Source organism: Danio rerio, chromosome 3, assembly GCF_052040795.2.
Source record: "Danio rerio strain M-AB ecotype USA chromosome 3, GRCz13ab, whole genome shotgun sequence".
NCBI classification, from domain to species: domain Eukaryota; kingdom Metazoa; phylum Chordata; class Actinopteri; order Cypriniformes; family Danionidae; genus Danio; species Danio rerio.
This window is the reverse complement of record NC_141023.1, coordinates 6,748,861-6,767,694: the sequence shown is the minus strand read 5'-3', so window position 1 is coordinate 6,767,694 and position 18,834 is coordinate 6,748,861. Positions and strand designations below refer to the sequence as shown.

Genomic DNA, 18,834 nt, shown 5'->3' with positions numbered 1-18,834 from the left:
AATTCAGGGAGGCTAGTAATTCTGACTTTAACTTTATGTATGTATCAGATGGGGTGAGCAGAGGTCTCTGTCTTCTTTCCATTAGCTACAGGACAGAAAGATTATTCAGCGCAGTGGTTCTCAAACTTTTTACACCAATTACCACCTCAGAAAGAAAGTGTGAAAGCAGATTTATTGCTAATAAGAGTATTTATGATTGTAAGACACTTTAAACATGATAAATACAGTTTGAGCATTAACACTGTACTGTACTTACAGGTAAAATAATTAAAATGTGTTTAAAGTTAAACAGCTGCTGAACTTAAATCTACAGCATTGACATAGTAGCTGGAAATGTTGATGGAGATTAATATATATTACAATTACTACTACATTTCACTATAGTATTTCTTGTGTGGGGTACCAGCTGGAAATGTTATGTTTGTCCTATGATGAGTTGAACTTGAGACGTATTCAAAGTTTGTTGGTGTGTTTGTGTTTATTTATTTATTGTCTGCTTAACATTAAATCTGAAATGATTAATTTGACTGAAGCTGATTTCCTCCTGGCGCCCGGTGACCGCTGTAAGTCGCTGTTGCTGTGATTGTCCTCTAGATGGCAGTAGTACACAGCACACTGATAGCGGAGGCGCTGGAGGAAAAGCTCAGAACAAGCAACATTAAACTCGTGTTGAAGATGAGAAGAAACAAAGAGGCTACACTTCAGCTTTTATCAACTCTAGAGAGATTATTTAGCGAACACGACACAACTCCTGCCTTTCTTCATTATATCCTGGCTCTTGACTGTCAATTCCTCTGTGAAAGCGATCAGGAATAGCGGACTTTTACCGTGTTCATATGTAAACAGGTAACGTTGTGTTTCTCTCCTTATTTATTAGTTCAGATTCCTACTTTCTCAATATTCAAGTGTTTTTCTCTCGGCTGTGTTCCTCTTCAGTGTCGGTTTTCAGCTTTGTTTTTGCTTGGTTTTGGCCACTAACCTCTTTATTAAAGCTCTCGATGTAAAAGCTTCTCGCGGTAAAAGCACAGGTTATGATTCCTGTTTACTTTCACACATTCTTATACTTCAGGATTTGTCTGATCTTTATTAGCGGCAAATGAAATGCTGTGTTCACTCATTTCACCCTCATGGACAAATACTGTAGTCATTTATAGGAAATAGTGTAGTATAAACACAAAACACCAACACTGTACTACATTTACCACAACTATATTACAACACAGCACAGTTTACTGCAGTAAAAACTCATGTTTACTACAGTATGCAGAGCATTTTCTCATTTCTCCACAGTTACTGCTGCAGCATTCAGTAACACGGTTGTAAATACTATAATAAATAAGTAAACTTTATTATAGTATGGTTGAAAAACACTTTAGTATTTACTATGAATTACCGTAGTATTTTTCATGTGCTAGTCATGTAATTCTGTTTAAAAAGTAGAGTTATAGGTAACACATTAAAATAATTTTATTTTAATTAATTGTGTTTACTAACATGAACAATTAGTAATACATTCATTACGGTATTCATCTTTGTTAACATTATTTAAGTTAAAGTTAGTTATGTTAAATCTCTGTTCATTATCTAATGTTAACAAGAACAACTTTGGATTTTAATAAAGCATTAGTAAATGTTGAACTATGACTAATAAATGATTTACAGAATTATTTGTTCTTAATTGTAATAAATACATGAATTAATGGATAATGCATTGTTTTGTGTTAAAATAGGCCGTAAATTGATCAGCTAAAAATAACTATTTATCAATGTACTGTCAAAGTTATTTGTTTAATTGCAAGCCATAATTCACAAAATATAAAGACAGCAACTTTCTGGTTCTCATTTATAATAATTTTGAGCAAGAATCAAAGTTTGGTCAGTGTTTTTTATCCATTTTGCACAGTAAAAGATAATGGTATCAGTTAAACAGTTAAAATATATCATGGTTTTCGCTACATTCATTCTTCCATGGCGTGGCGCAACACCAAGATTCATCTCGCCATGGCTACATTACAGCTTCCCATTCAAAACATTCAGTCATTGTTGTTGTTGTTTTTTATTAGCGGATTATATTTGCATCATAATGCATTAAAAGGTAAGTGAATTTTAACAGCGCAAACATTTCTGTAATCGTATAGTGCTGTGCGTTATTTGTTTAAACTTTAAGGTGACGTGCTGACTGACTGACTGACTGATGGTGCGTGAGGTTTCAATTAAGATAAACACGGTTTTCATAATTAAACTATTTATAGATGAAGGTCTGTGGTTCTGCATACAATGACTTTATTTTGCTGGAGTTTATTGCGGTTTCACTTTACTTCAGGATGCATTAATGCCGCTCAGTAGGTCTACTGGAGAAATTCATAAACATTTCTAGCAAATCTAATAAATTAGTTGCATAAAATTGATGCCGTGGGACCAGTTTTCACAGCAAAATGTTCACCACATTAAGCATCTTTGCACCTCAAAACACCAAACGCAGCGCTCAGGAATGGTTTAAAACAGTTGACTTGTCAACTTGCTGCAGTAAACAAAGCCCGCAATGCCTGCCCTGCCATCAAGATAATCTCTGAGCCGTGTAAATGTAAAGATCTGGATACGAGAGAATGAAAACAACACGGACAGATTTAGTTTTAGAAACCACCTGAAGTTACAGATAATGGCACATCTGATTAGTGATCATGTAATGATTGTCAATCCAGCATTTACAGTTTTCGAAGAGTGGATAAAAGACTTCCAGTGGTTAAAGTGGGCTATGACTAAAGCATTCACCGTAAAGCCGGTGTGACAGAGGTTTCAGGTAACAGTGTTTGCCACTGCATCTACACATTAAGCACGAGATGTTCTAACGTTATTTAATCCTTCTTTTAATCGTTACGATGCTGTCAATCGTGCGACTGATACCGTGTTCACTATCACTGAAGAGCATGCTTTTACTGAGATGAAACTAATATTGCAGCTCATGAAAAGACTGTTACTGCTATTAAAATGACGTATGCAAATAATAAGTTATATGTCAATATTATTTCCCAGAGATCGGTTGCGGCTGGAAGGACAACCGCTGCGTAAAACGTGCTGGATAAATTGGCCACAATAAGGACTGCCCGATGGCCCGGGGCCAGCGTGCGAGACGCTCAGGTTAGTGTGCATAATGTTACTGGCCCGGTCAGGCCAGTGCTGTCTTGTCACAAAAGTTTGGCTGAGACTGTCTGTCAATTGCATGCAAATACAATCTTAGGGTGCTTTCACACATAGACGCTTGTTTCAGAATCTGTCTCGTTTCCTCCGCCAGCGCGGTTTGTTTGGCAAATGTGAATCCAGCAATTGCACTATATTGAAATATTAGAGAGCTGTTTATCCGTTATTAAAATTGACCAAAGTTACCATCTGATAATTTTTTCATATTTTAATCTATAATATGTTGTATTAGGCCTGTTGTTTTGTTCATTTCTGCACTGACACCTTAAAAGAAAGATCAACATTGATCTGCTTCATGATCTGATGCAGTCTCGGCTTATATGTCTCTCTATAACTTAAGCCTATAAAGCAGAATTCTCGCCAACGTTTCTTTAATAGATTAATTTAATAGATGGATAGATTTTTACTAAACTTGACAACTGAAATGAGGCTCTGTATGAGAGTCTGATTTATATTCGGTGACGATGTCTGTGGGGTGTTAAAATTAAAGTGCACATTTCCAGCTATAAGATATTTTAAACACAACTGCTCAAAAGTTTGAGGTCAGAATGATTGTTAAATATGATACAAATCGGCTTCTCCTGCTCACCAAGACTGCATTTATTTAATCATAAATACAGCTCAAATTATGAAATGTTGCGCTATAAAATAACTGTTCAAAAATAGTTTATCATTTAATTTAATCATTTATTTCAGGGATTTTAAGATGAATTTTCAGCTTCATTACTCCACTCTTTACATGTCACATGATCCTTCAGAAATCACTCTAACATTATTATTATTATTGTTATTATTATTATTAATAATGATATTGTTATTAATAGTAATAGTAATAAAGCAATAATGTCTGAAATAATTATTTTTTTTAACTACTTACAATAAGAAAGCAGTGATTTAAATTTGTAATAAATATTTAACAATTTACTATTTTTTTTTACATATAATAAACGTAGCCTTGATGAACTGAATAATTTTGCTTTAAAAACATAAAAAAAATTAATAAAACTTGACAGGTACTGTGTATATATATATAGTAAACGTTTTGGAAGGGCAAGTAAAAATTGGAACCACTGATCGGGCCGGTCGAAAAAATCCTTAGCGTTTTATTTCTTAGTTGTGATTAAAGTGCTATTATATAATAGAATCTGTTCATATAAAACGTGTAGTAACGGTGCTCATGGTGCATGGTTTCCGGTACATTCATTCTTCCGTGGCGCCACATCAAAATTCATCAGAATTCTAGCCAATGTTTCTTTAATAGATTGATTAGTTCATTAGATGGATAGATTTTTACCAAACCTGACAACTAGGCTACATCACAGCTTCTTATTCAAAATATTCGGTCGTGTTTTAAATAGCGGGTTAAAATTGCACCGAATACATATGAAAAGGTAAGTGAATAATAACAGCGCATGCCATGGGCACATGTACAGTCCAGCGCAGCCTTCACATACTCGCGCACCAGTCAGCAAAATGTACTTATTCGTCACAACAATGAGTAGCGCACGCTTTGTGATTGGTCGGATTGGTAGCGGTGATAAGAGTGTGCGGTGCAGAGAGCCACATTTTAGGCAATGTGTTTTAATTTCAGTTATTCAATGTTGATGTTCAGTAAATAATCACAGATAGTAGATAGTGTGTGTTTACTTCAATTATTTTAAAAGCAAGTAATCCACCCTACATTCACAATCTCTCACTTGTAATGTGTGAGCATATTTACTGTACAAAACTTGTCAGTGAACTATGAGGGCAAAAATATATGTAAATAAAATAATAGTTCATTAACCGTAATCGATTAAAAATATTCAATTAATCGAGACGTGTGGTCGGGAGCGCTGTGTGACAGGCCAGATGTACATGAGATTATTCAAGTTTTTTATTTTTAATAAATTTGCAACCATTTCAAAAACTCTTTTTTTCACATTGTCATTATGGGGTATTGTGTGTAGAATGTTGAGGAAATAAATGAATTTAATCCATTTTGGAATAAGGCTGTAACATAAAAGCGCTCCCTGGATGCACTTTACTTTAACCACATCGAGGCAGAATATTCTCGCACAGAAGGATAAGAGAACAAAGACTTATTGTTAGAATAACCTTACGGAGCTACGCACATTGCGTCTGTGCAGTCATTGCGTGAATGAAGCACTTGATGTATCACTGAGACACAGCGCGCAGCCCTCTGATATTTGCACGACATTTCCAAAACAGCGGAAAAATGGAAGATTGTGTGCGTTTTGAATCTGTCATATGCAATATTGAGCCTTTTCTAATGAAAATTTTCAGGTAAGCCTACTTTGTGTGTGAAAAGCGGGTAATAACCCTCTCTACTTCAGTGTTGCGAATGCGATCTGCTCGTCTAACACACAGCACAACATGGTTTTGAAGCTGCAATGAACTCCTATTTGCAGGTCAAAATAAACCCATTAAATGCTTAACTTAATGTATTTCTCCACTGATTATTTAAACTAACAGGAACAAAAAATCTTAGAGTTTTTGTGTTGTCATAAATACGTCAAACAGTTTGAATTGGGAATGAATCTAGAATGATTGACAGGCACAGCAGAGGGAAGCGCTAAACTGAACCTGAATTTACCCATTTGAATATTCACTTGTACTTCACATTAAACTATAGAATGGCTTCAGAACATTTGGGATATAGTAGGCCTACATGTCAACCTTTGTGCCTTATAATAGGCTACTTACATGGCTTTTGTCGGCTAATAAATTACACAGGATATAGCGTACACGCAAGACCGGATTTGGATCAATTTGTCCGATATCCGATCCAGCAAAACATGTGGTATCAAATTAATATCCGATCCAAGTACTGAGATCTGTGAATGCCTAGTACATTCATTCATTCTTTGCTCCTTTTCCGGGGCCGGTTCGCGGGGGCAGCAGTCTTAGGAGTGAACCCCAGACTTCCCTCTACACAGACACTTCCAGCTCCTACATGGGAATCCCGAGGTGTTCCCGATGTGGAGGAGCAGCGGGTCTACTCGGAACTCCTCCTGAGTGTCAGAGCTCCTCACCCTATCCATAAGAGTGCGCCCTGCCACCTTTCGAAGGAAACTCATTTCGGCTGCTTGTATCCAAGATCTTGTCCTTTCAGGCCCCGTTTACACTAGTACGTTTTAGTTTTAAAACGGCGTTTTAGAATGAAAACGATCCGCGTCCACACTCGCGTTTTACCCAGCGTTTCTGAACTGCTCTCCGTCCACACCAAAACGCTGAAAACGCACATCACGTGACCACACAGACACTCGGGCAAGCGCTGCAGCCCATGTACCCAGATGAGAGCTCTGCTAGTCGGACTTCTCATCAAGCATCTCCCGCTGGATCTAATCTCACTATATTTATTAAACGGGATATTTCATTCATCTTGTTGTCTTTATCTAACGACATATTCCCTGACTTTGGGCATTGGAATCTATTACTTGTTCTCAGGTAACGTGTTTTGGCTGAGCGCAAAGATAAGTTAATGATTAATGTAACCACGTAGCCTATTCTGTATATTGACTTATCGCTTGCCTTTATTTCCTATAATGTATAAACTTATTGTATGTTATACTTTTAAAATGGCCATTATCGATTCTTAAAACTGATACTCAGCAAAAGAGATGGGATGTTTCGTATTTTCACTGAAATTGAAAGGAGACAGTTGTTATCGGCTCCGTTTTGTTATAAATATCCAGACAGTGAAGATGACGCTCATATATGCAGCACGACGCCTCAACATTTCTGCTGTCTAAAGTGCTAATATTAAAATGAAAATAGGCAGTTCCTTAAATCATGTTTACATTTTATTGTTGAGAAAGTGAAACAACGAAGCCAGGGTGATGTGAATGAAGTTATAAAGTACACTGTTCCCTTTGAAGATTTACCCGTGTCCTCGGTATAGTCTGCTTTTCCATATCAAACTGAGAAGAAGAGACTGCAGCCTTGATCAAACTTGCGAAGTCTGAACTTACACGGAGAAGATTCAGGACTGAACTGTGTGTTAGGCTACTTAATATTCAGGAAAAGCCCCAATCAGAGAGGCGAACGTCTGCAGCCCCGCCTCCGTTTTCAGATGTCTCCGTTTTCCATCATCCACACTGAGACGGAGCAGCAGCGTTTCAAAATGAAAACGGCCTCTCCAGCGTTTTCGAAACGCTCCGTTTTCGGCGCTCGAGAACTCCGGCGTAGTGTGGACGGTTGGCGTAACCGTAGCAAAACTTATGCGTTTTCAAACTAAAACGCATTAGTGTAAACGGGGCCTCAGTCATGACCCAATGCTCATGACCATAAGTGAGAGTAGGAACTTAAGCCGCTTTTCCACTATCGTGCTGAATCGTTCTTTAAACAGAACTGTTCCATTCCGTGCCAAACTGGGCCAGACAGCACGGATACGGTTTCATTTTCCACTGTCGTTCTGCGACAAAGCTCTTTAAAACATTACACAAAACGCATCAGTAGTTGCCTTGGTAACGCAATGTAAACGGCTCCCTTTGTTCAATTAAAGTTAAATAAGAGCCGAAACTATTTTTTTTTTTTCATAAAAGCAAAAGCAACCATGTGACTAAACACTGTTATGCCGCTCTATCAAATAGGGGTGCTAAATGTGCACCCTTATTTATTTATATGTTGCGCAGCTCTGGCTAAATTTTATTTGGAGGGAAAATGACCAAAATGTACCGTGATGATTAAAAATAATTGGAGGGGAAATAAATAATATTTAAAATCTCTGAACATAACAGAAAAATAAACAATGATAAGACAACAATAATAGTGCATTTGCATTATAGTGGCAGAAATATAATTTTGGACAGGCCTTGTCAAAGGTGAGCGGGCACTTTCACTAATAAATACACAGCACATAAATATTTCATTTTTATCAATTAATTAAATTACACTGCGTTTTTATATCAAAAGTTGAGAATGATATAAAATATACTACATTTTGATGGTAAAATGAAACCAATTAAGCGATGGCTGTTATTTGTTTTACTATTCAAACATTAAATAACGAATGCAGCAAGTGAAAAAAACCCGAATATGAAACAACACATATATTGCAGGATTTAAAGCATATAAAGCACTATTATATTTAGCAAAATGCTGCTCTATTATCTTTTTATTTTGATCATTTTATTTTTTATTATTATAATTATTTTTGTGCTCATAATTAACTAAAAAGCTGTAGGCGAATTATTGCTAGACGTTGTAGAAAATATTTGCGTAGCTATATTAAAGATCACCACAAAAAAACAAAAACACAGAAACATGTTATATGCCTCATAAATGTCATATAACTTATGTATAACTGAATCATATAATTGCCTATAGCTGAAATGATGAAAATTGCTCATTTAATTTTTATAAAAGTAAAAGCAATTCTGACATTTAAGAATCCATATTTATTTAATTCATTCATTCTTTTGACTTGTTTATTAGTGCATATGCTATAATATAAATCATACAACAGTACCTTGGACAGTTACAGTGCCGCTCCGTAAAGCTTTCAAGCAAAGTCTTTTGGACTGCCGACATTACAACACGAACACGCCGTCCTTCAGGTGGTCTCGCCGGTATTAACAAGCTGTCCTGGCTTTGAATTAAAAAGTGCAATTATTTCCTCGTTGTTTAAAGAGTCTGCAAGTTCGTGTTTCATGGGTGATGTTGTTGTGGAATTTGGACATCGACGATGCAAAGCGTGACTTTATTCGCTTTATTCGATGCGCAGCAGGAAAAAAAGTCAGCAGCGCAAATCGCTGGCATCTCTCTCCCGGATCAGAGCGAGTTTTGTGCTGTGAAATACTGCGCTGCGTGCAATAAACTCACATTCAGGCAGGCGAAGTAGGTCTGTATTCAAGTCAATAAAATAATAACTTTAATGAATAAAATATCTTCGTAAGAATGTGATGAGTTATTCACTTCTCTGCCAGAGACTGCTCTATGGTTTTAAAACCCTTTTCAAACTGTATCGTTTAGACCTGGATCATTATTTTATATTAAATGTACTGTAGTTTATTGAGGATGTCTGATGACTAGCGCGCTTCTGCTGAGCCAGCTGTGGTAGCTTAGCAACCGAGTCGCGACGTCAACACACAGAATCTGTCAGCAGAGTTTAGCACGGTTGTCTGACCGTGCCGAGAATTCCGGGCCGAGAACGGTTTGTAATCGTGCCGCGCCGTTCCAGGCTCAGTGGAGAAACAACCGTAACCGTACCGAAGTGTTCTTAGAACGGTTTGGCACGATAGTGGAAAAGCAGCTTTAGATTGACCGGTAAATCGAGAGCTTTGCCTTTCGGCTCAGCTCTTTCACCACAATGGACCAGTACATCGACCACATTACTGCTGCCGCTGCACCAATCTGCCTGTCAATTTCACGTACCATCCTTCCCTCCCTCATGAACAAAACCCAGAGACACTTAAACTCCTCTACCTGGGGTAAGGATTTTCTTCCAACCTGGAGATGGCAAATCACCTTTTTCCGGTTGAGCACCATGGCCTTAGACTTGAAGGTGCTGATTCTCATACCAGCCGCGTCACACTTGGCAGCAAACCAGCCCAGTGCATGCTAAAGGTCCATGTTCAATGAAGCAATCAGAACAACATCGTCTGCGAATAAAAGAAATGAAAACCTGTGCTCCCGACCCGGACCCTGTCCAGCCCAAGGCTGCGCCTTGAAATTCTGTCCATAAAATTATTAATAGAATTGATGACAAGGGGCAGCCCTGCCGGAGTGAATGTATAGAGCTGCTCCAGTGTGCCACAGCCCGGACAAAAATCACATTGTTTTTCCTGGATCCTAGGTTCAACCATTGGCCGGATCCTCCTCTCCAGTACCCTGGCATAGACTTTCCCTTGGAGGCTTAGGAGTGTGATCCCGCTATAGTTAGAGCACACCCTCAGGTCCTCCTTCTTAAAAATGGGAACCACCACCCCAGTTGCCCAGTCCAGAGGTACTGTCCCTGACCTCCATGCGTTGTTGTTAAGATGTGTCAGCCACAACAGCCCCACAATAGGTGAGTCCACCCCTGAATCCCCAGCCTCTGTTTCCTCAATGAAAGACATGTCGATGTGTTTAAGAAGATCCTCAAAGTATTTCTTCCACAGCCCGACCACATCCCCAGTTGAGGTCAACAGCTCGCCACGTTCGCTGTAAACAGCGTTGATGTGGAGCTGCTTTACCCTCCTGAGGTGCCGGACAGTTTGCCAGAATCTCTTTGGGGCCAACCGATAGTCTTCCTCCATGCTCTCCCGAAACTCTTCCCAGGCCCGAGTTTTTTCTTCTGCAACGACCCAGGCTGCAGCACGCTTTGACTGTCGATACCCATCAGCTGTCTCTGGAGTCCTGCAAAACTTCTTCAGTTTGACGGCATCCCTTACTTCCGGTGTCCACCACCAGCTCCTCACGGCCGCATTAACCATGGAGTCAGAGAACATGGACCACGCAGTCTTCATGTCTCCAGCCTCCCTCAGGATCTTGTCAAAGCTCTTTTAGAGGTGAGAGTTGAAAATCCCTCTGACTTGAGGTTCAGCAAGACATTCCCAGAGGACCCTCACAATACGCTTGGGCCTACCAGGTCTGTCAAGCTTTCCCCCCTGCCAGCGGATCCAACTCCCTACCAGGTGGTGATCAGTTGACAGCTCTGCCCCTCTCTTTACCAGAGTGTTCAAGACATATGGTCAGAGATCAGATGATACAACCACAAAATCGATCATTGACCTCCACCCTAGGGTGTTCTGGTGCGATGTGCACTGATGGACACCCTTATGCTTAAACATGGTGTTCGTTATTGACAAACTGTGATAAGCACAGAAGTCTGAAACCAAAACACCACTCGGGTTCAGATCAGGAAGGTCGTGCCTCCCAATCACACCTTTCCAGGTATCACTGTCATTATCCACGAGGGCAGTCCCCTTGCAAAACAATGGAGTCCTTAGTCTATGCGCCTTCCAGCACCCCTCCCAAGGACTCCAAGAAAGCCGGGTACTCTGCACTGGTGTTTGGCCCGTAGGCACAAACCACAGTGAGAGACCTATCCCCAACCCGAAGGCGCAAGGAGGCGACCCTCTCGTTCACCAGGGAAAGCTACAACACATGGCGGCTAAGTTGGGGAGCTATAAGCAAGCCCACACCAGCCCGCCGCCTCTCACCGTGAGCACATCCAGAGTAAAAGATAGTCCAGCCCTTCTCAAGAAGTTGAGTTCCAGAGCCCTAGCTGTGGGTGGAGGTGAGCCCAGCTATCGCTAGTCAGTACCATTCTACCTCCCGCACAAGCTCGGGCTCCTTGACTCCCAGTGAGGTGACATTCCATGTCCCAAGAGCCAGTTTCCGTGCCTAACAATCGGGTTGTCGTGGTCCCAACCTTCAACCACCACCCATTTCACAATACACCGGCCCCTTATGGCACCCCCTGCTGGTGGTGGACCTGCAAAAGGATGGTTCCACATCGCTCTTTCGGGCTAAGACCTGCCGGGTTCTGTAAGAAAAAAATCCCAGCCACCAGGCGCTTGCATACAAGCTCCAACCCCAAGTCTGGCTCCAGGCTGGGGCCCCGGCTGTGCCACGCCGGGTGACATCACAGTCTTTGATGTCGTTGTACTCATAAAGGGTTTTTGCCTTAGGAGACCCTACCAGAGATATTAGCCTGCCACCAAAAATGCTCTTAGGATTACTCCGCCACTCAAACTCCTCCACCACGATAAAGTGGTGGTTCATGGAAGAGGCCTAGTACATTCACACAAGCAAAATTAAACTCGCATGAATTCAGAATAGAACAAAACATCAAATTCTGGATCTCCTGATGAAAGTAATTATGAAATAAGTGCAGAACTATTTTCTGGAATCTGTGCTTACATCATTACTGCATTCATGACAGCATTCAGTCAGAGCATCAGTCGCTCTTCAGATCTCAAATACAAACATCTTTCATAACTTTAATATTAAAAGAGATTAGGGATTATAAATCCACCACTTTAAGAGCAACACATTATTATAAATGCATTGTCCAAATATGTGTAAAACCATCTTAAGGTAATGACGAAACGGTAATACAGTTAATATTATACAAGTGTTTTCAAATTAATTAATGGTAGATCAGTGTAGGGTGACGCGGTGGTGCAGTAGGAAGTGCTGTCGCCTCACAGCAAGAAGGTCGCAGGGTCAGTTGGCATTTCTGTATGGAGTTTGCATGTTCTCCCTGTGCTCGGCTGGGTTTCCTCCGGGTACTCGGGTTTCCCCCACAGTCTAAAGACATTCAGTACAAGTGAAATGAGTAGGCTAAATTGTCAGCAGTGTATGAGTGTTTATAAAACATATGCTGGATAAGTTGGCGGTTCATTCCGCTGTGCCGACCCTGGATTAATAAAGGGCCTGTAAAACCTGGTTTATACTTCCGTGTCAAGTTTTTTTCGGCGTGACCCTTGGCACATGCAACGTGCATAGCTGTGCATTTATACTTCTTCACTCTGTTTCTGTTGCTCAGCAAAACCCTTTCAAAACTCTAGCTGGCAGCAGGTGCTTCTGTTTCTCTGTGTCGAGTTCCTTCGCTGGTGTTGTTTTTTCTGAACGCTTCCTTAATGTACGCTTTCTTAAGTGGCTCAAATTCGCTCATTTTGAGGTGGGAAATGGAGAACTTGCAACAACCTTAATCACAAGGTAAACACAAAACAGCAGTCTCCATCCAGAGCTCCTTCACAGGACTCTTGTAAACTTGTAAACACCTACTGCATCATGCCTGCGCGGCTCTCATGTCTGCCCACAGTTGTCAGCACTACCAATGACAGAGCTTGCACTACGCATTACGTTTTTTGAGAGGTGTCTTTCAGCGACATCGATGGCCACAGCGAGGGGCTATGCGTCCTCGCGTAGGCTGCGACAAAGCATACGCGTGCGCTTGACACAGAAGTTGTAGCAGCCCTTCAGCATTCAATAAATAGGCAGAGAGTTTTTGACGGGTGCATTTAAAATAGTTTACTTGGATTCAATAAAGTTCATCACAGAAATCTTGATTGTCTCAGTTCTTTGTTGTATACAAGCATCAATTCTCATCTTTACCGGTTTGCACATACTTCTTTGCACATAATATCATAGTACCATGTAGCACTGTAGCACCAAAAACATCAAAGCACTGAAACACTGAAGCACCAAAAGCAGAGAAAACAAACAAACAACATAGAAAAATAGACTCAAATAAATTCACAAAACATCTAACATTTTCCAAATAAATCAAACAATAAACAAAACATACCTCGCTCTGCTTGCCGAAGGGATACTAAAAGCTCAAAGCATTCTTTCGAGCAGTACCTGTTAGCTTGTGAACAAACGTGAATTGCTCTTACTCTGCTTTGTCTTACTTAAATCCTATCGGTCTAGATCGCCCTCCTGTGGTGACTCTAATTATGGCAAGAATAGCGAGTACATTAAATCATGGCAGTTACAAAAGTATAAATCAGCCAAATGCTGAAAAGAAAATGCATGAATGAATGAAGATCGGTGTATCTTGCTTATGAAATTAAAGGTATAAAAATACACCAAGAGGGATCATAAATGAAACTTTAGTGGTGGTAACATTTCACTTTCTTAAATAATTAATTTATAAATAAAGTCTTTTTATATTTATTTCAGGCCTGATGGAGGAGACACGCCGTCATGAGAAAATCATAGAAAATACTCACTCACTGAAGAGGAAAGGCAAAAAAGGCTTCACCTGCACTCAGTGTGGAATAAGTCTGGCAGACAAACACAGTTTCAGAAATCACATGAGGATCCACACTGGAGAGAAACCATTCACATGCTCTCAGTGTGGGATGAGTTTCAGAACCTCATCAACCCATAATACACACATGATGATCCACACTGGAGAGAGACCATTCACATGTTCTCAGTGTGGGATGAGTTTCAGAACCTCATCAACCCATAATAAACACATGCTGACCCACACTGGAGAGAAACTACACCAATGTGATCAATGCGGCAAAACATTTTTGATGGCTTCATACCTGAAGAAACACCTTCAAGTTCATACAGAGGAGAGGCCTTATTCATGCACTGTGTGTGGAAAGAGTTTCAGACATGAAAATGTTTTAAGAAGTCATCAGAAGATCCACACCGGTGTGAGAGAGTATGTGTGCTTTGAGTGTAATAAGACCTTTCTTACGGCTGCAAAATTGAAATCACATGTGAGGATTCACACTGGAGAGAAACCTTACAAGTGTTCACACTGTGACAAGAGATTCAGTCTGTTAGAAAGCCTGAAATCACATGAAAGGATTCACACTGGAGAGAGACCTTACAAGTGTTCACACTGTGACAAAAGATTCAGTACATTAGGAAGCCTGCAAAGACATGAGAGAATTCACACTGGAGAGAAACCTTACACGTGTTCACATTGTGACCAGAGATTCAGTCAGTTAGAAAACCTGAAAACACATGAGAGAACTCACACTGGAGAGAAACCTTACATGTGTTCGCACTGCGACAAGGGATTCAGTACATTAGGAAGCCTGAAAACGCATGAGAGGATTCACACTGGAGAGAAACCCTACATGTGTTCACACTGTGACAAGAGCTTCAGCCAGTTAGAAACCCTGAAAACACATAAACGGATTCACACTGGAGAGAAACCTTACGAGTGTTCACACTGTGACCAGAGATTCAGACAGTTAGCAAGCCTGAAGTCACATGAGAGGATTCACACTGGAGAGAAACCTTATACGTGTTCACACTGCGACAAGAAATTCAGTAGATCAGGAAGCCTGAAAACACATGAGAGGTTTCACACTGGAGAGAGACCTTACATGTGTTTACACTGCGACAAGAGATTCATTGATTCAAGGAATCTGAAAAAACATGAGAGGATTCACGCTACAGAGAAGCCTTGTAACCTTGAAGGTGTAAGGGTCGCCATAGTCTAAAGAGTATCTGCTTTGTTTCTCTTTAAATAATCTATCCAGACACCTGTAGTGAAATTAGCTCAGTTTTTGAATATTAATGATCAACAATAACGAGTTATTATTGACTATGAATATTCAGAATTAACTTACACTCCTGAACAAAATCTTAACACCAGGAGAAACATTACAGTTCTTCACATTTTGCATAGGTAGATCTCGATATCTTTCTCTCGTTGTGAGAGTTTCTCTGATGTGTGAAAGATGTTGTCTTGGGTGTAGCTTGCAACGCTGATCAGAGGATATGCAAGATGCAACTTCAAACTGAGTTTAATTTGCTGGAAAATAAGAAACGTGGACTCGGGCGAGTCACGTGAGTACAGAAACGCGATCTGCCCCATTAGGGGCTCTTCTGTGGAGACCTTCCGCCAAGACCTTTTTGCAAAGGTTTGATGGGTGTAAGAGGTATTTAAAGACATTGAACAGGTGACTCTTAGGGTGCTTTCACACCTACACTTTTGTTTCGGAACGTATCTCGTTTGCCCAGTTAGAGCGGTTCGTTTGGCATATGTGAACAGGGTAATCGTGCTCTGTTCCGCGCCAAAGTAATCGCTCCGAGATCGCTTGAATGAGGTGGTTTCGGCACGATTGAAACGAACCCTGGAGCGGTTCGATTGCAGTGAGAAAGCGATCCGATCCGAGCGCGGTTATATCACTGTGTTTTATGGATATGTAATAGGCTTACGGCTATATGAAGAGGGAATTATGAGTAGGGCGGGAAGTTTCTTGAGTCTCCGGATGCCCACAAACGAGTCATGATCTCCCGGTAATCTCGCGTCTCCCTCCCGGTCCTCAAATAGGCATCGTCGCGCACCCTTCTCACCCCTCCCTACCACGTCTCTCCTCAGACACGTCGCGTGCTCTCTGTCAATTACCACCAAACCACCACCTCTCCTGACAGCTGAGCGGGACACTGCAAAATAAACTCTGACACTCTGACCAATGTGAGGAGAGTTTACTCGCACGTGACTTGTTTTAGCTCTTTTGGTCCGATTAGAAACTTTGCAGTGTAAAAGCGAACCGCTCCAAGAGCAAAGAGCAACAATGTAACAATTGTAATCTCTGTTTCGGAACAACTGAATCGATTCACAGGTGTGAAAGCACCCTCAGTCTCTCCTGACTGACCATTGGCATGAGAGGAACAGTCGAGCAGGAAACTTTCTTTGTTCTCCCAGCTGGTGCATACAGTCCCAAGACAGACAGACAAAACTTTAACTCATGGTTTGAAACTACACCAAGCATACAAGTTATCATCCTATGTTTTAGATCATGAGAATTATGTATGGAGAAGAAAGACACCAAACAGGACTATTTTAGAGATACATAAAACATAATTCATGCATTCTTAGTTTATCTAGTGTCTTGAAAAGGGCGTATACAGGTGTAAATATCAATGTCTTTAAAGGGGGGACAACTCTTGTTCTGGCCAACGTCTTGATGGCACCAGGGGTCATAAACTCATGTGGACTGACCCAGTGCCTTTTAGGGGTCATAACGAAATTAGTTTTCCTCTGGACTGTACGTTACACACGTGTGATAATATGAACACAAGGACTCACTCAACATCCAATTAACTCCAGAACAAATGAGTAACAAACTTTTCTTCCAGACAGAAATGAATCCTTTCTGAAATCCATTCATTAAAAATCAACAGACAGACTTTTAATTTCACTACACGACACTTGTATGACACCTGAAACTGTTTATATTGAACAACGCGTTAATCATGAAATGAAATCTTGCATTGGTTTGCCATGAATGTTTGTCACGTGTGGGATGAATGAATGTTGAAAACTTTTCTCCTCCTTTCATTTGCTTTATCTATGAATTTAATCAAACAAATGTGAAATGTTTTTTATTACCATTAAACTTTTATACTTTAAACTTCACCATTAAGTGTCATAACGTGAGGAGTCATTCCGAGGGCCAGACAGAATTTGCAGATATGTTTAGCTGTTTCTGCGCAGAATTTTGTGGAAGATCTGCAGGTTTATGCAGAATGATTTTGGGAGTGTCGTAACTAAACACTTAATATATGAAATAAAAAGTCATACCTTTAACTTTTATTCAATGTTTACAATGAAAATCCAATTAGATCCACTTATTTAGTAAACAAAGCAAGTCTCATATAATATATCGACTAAAAGACAGAAAATATTACTTCACAAACTGTATTGTAAATAAATCATAACGAATAAATGAGTAATATTACTGAAATTAAGTTATAAACTGAATAAGTATTAATTGAAACACACTCCAAGTAAGGTAATACATCGAATATTAGTGACTGTATCTGAATCATTTTGATGACGATGTAAAACTTTTAATTATTGCTAATATCAAATATATTCACACTGGGCCAATTCTTTCATGTATAAACGCACAGCAACCACAGACAAATAGAGAAGGCAAAACCACCCCTGCTTTCCACATGCTTTTAGGCCCGTTTACACTGTCAGGTCTTGATGGCCAATTCTGATTAGTTGTCCAAATCCAAACTTCCACATCTGTTACTTTTTATTTCGTTGAGTGTCTAGTTGAGTTTAGTGTGCCGCGAAGCCAGAAGTCAACATGACTGCAGTCTTTTGTCGTCTTAAATGTGAATCTCCTGACTTCAAGCCTCACGTGAACAACAGACCAACTATCAGTGTACCCATGTGGGAACCCAGCTTGGCAGAGGGAGATCTCCACATCACAGAAGGAACACAGGTAATGCCTCCAGATTAATACTGAATTGCTGTAAATTATATGTAAGCCTGAAGAAACAATAGAAGGGTTGAGTTTATCATTTCTGGTTTGTTGAAAAGGTCTGACAAATCCTGTGACTTGCATTATTAAACTCTCTCAAACTCTTTCTTTACTCCTTTCTACAACCTGTATGATTGTGTTTGTGTGTTTGTTTTAGGTGTTAACTTCTGTTAGAATAGTCAAAGTTTCGTCTGTTTTTAAAGAAAAGTGCCTGTGCATATTTTAATCATTTAATTTAAATGCAATCCTACTTTTATTTCAGGTCTAGTGAAGAAGTGTGGAAAGAGTTTGGCATGCAAAAAGACTCGCATGAGGATTCACACTGGAGAGAAAGCATTCACATGTTCTCAGTGTGGGAAGAGTTCCAGACAATCATCAATCCAATAAAGAGCCCCATTATACATGAAATAGGGTCATATTTAATTGTAAAGGTCTCCAACAACAGTCTAAAATAAATTTATTCAATGATTTATCTATGGGAGGATCAGAAAGCTAATCGATTAAATCCAAAATATTTTCATTCGAAGATCATTAATGACAGAATTTAATATTTTGGGTGAACTAAACCTTTAAGCAGCGGTAAGCCTCACATATACTTAAAATTGATTGACTTAAAAGTGCTTTAATTTATCGTGGTAACTACATTTTGTTCATTTTGTGCTTCTGTTTTTTTGTTTATTGGTCTTAGAGATAAGCCTGCTGTGAAAAGTGTCACAAACATCCTGAAAAAATAAAACCAAAGTTTCTCAGAGATTATGAGTTTTGTAATATTGTTAAAATATATTTCTTAAAATAAAAGTATCGAAAAAAGTATCGTTCTGAACCGGTATCGAATTCAGGGTATCAGTATCGAAAATCTTGGAACGATACCAGCCATAGTTATTAAAGACGAGTTATTAAAACGACTGTTAAGAAATGTGTAGAAAATATCTGCTCTCTGTTA

General features: G+C 39.8%; 2 protein-coding genes across 4 annotated transcripts in view; both read left to right on the top strand.

The window, feature by feature from the left end:
- Positions 1 to 6,818, top strand: part of LOC100538160 (uncharacterized) — a 58,594-nt gene extending 51,776 nt beyond the window's left edge. Inside the window, exon 3 of the transcript XR_015480227.1 lies at positions 6,314 to 6,818. The gene's annotated coding sequence lies outside the window, so the exon portion shown is untranslated. The remainder of the gene's footprint in view (positions 1 to 6,313) is intronic.
- On the top strand, positions 646 to 18,642 carry LOC147845487 (uncharacterized). Of its 3 annotated transcripts, none has more exons than XM_087243672.1 (3): positions 646 to 846; positions 3,034 to 3,138; positions 13,819 to 18,642. In XM_087243672.1, exons 2-3 carry the CDS (start codon positions 3,108 to 3,110, stop codon positions 15,105 to 15,107), a joined length of 1,320 nt encoding a protein of 439 aa, XP_087099798.1. In that variant the 5' UTR covers positions 646 to 846; positions 3,034 to 3,107; the 3' UTR covers positions 15,108 to 18,642. The 3 variants fall into 3 exon arrangements, with proteins under 3 accessions (XP_087099798.1, XP_087099799.1, XP_087099800.1); XM_087243674.1 differs by lacking the exons at positions 646 to 846; positions 3,034 to 3,138 and adding exons at positions 4,275 to 6,313; positions 7,466 to 7,509 and having other exon boundaries at positions 9,461 to 18,642; XM_087243673.1 differs by lacking the exon at positions 3,034 to 3,138.
- The last annotated feature ends 192 nt before the right edge of the window (positions 18,643 to 18,834 follow it).

Coding starts and splice junctions, on each gene's coding strand:
- LOC147845487 (XM_087243672.1), top strand. CDS start 3,108: ATGGCCCGGGGCCAGCGTGCGAGACGCTCAG. Junction 3,139..13,818: donor CCAGCGTGCGAGACGCTCAG/GTTAGTGTGCAT, acceptor TATTTATTTCAG/GCCTGATGGAGGAGACACGC.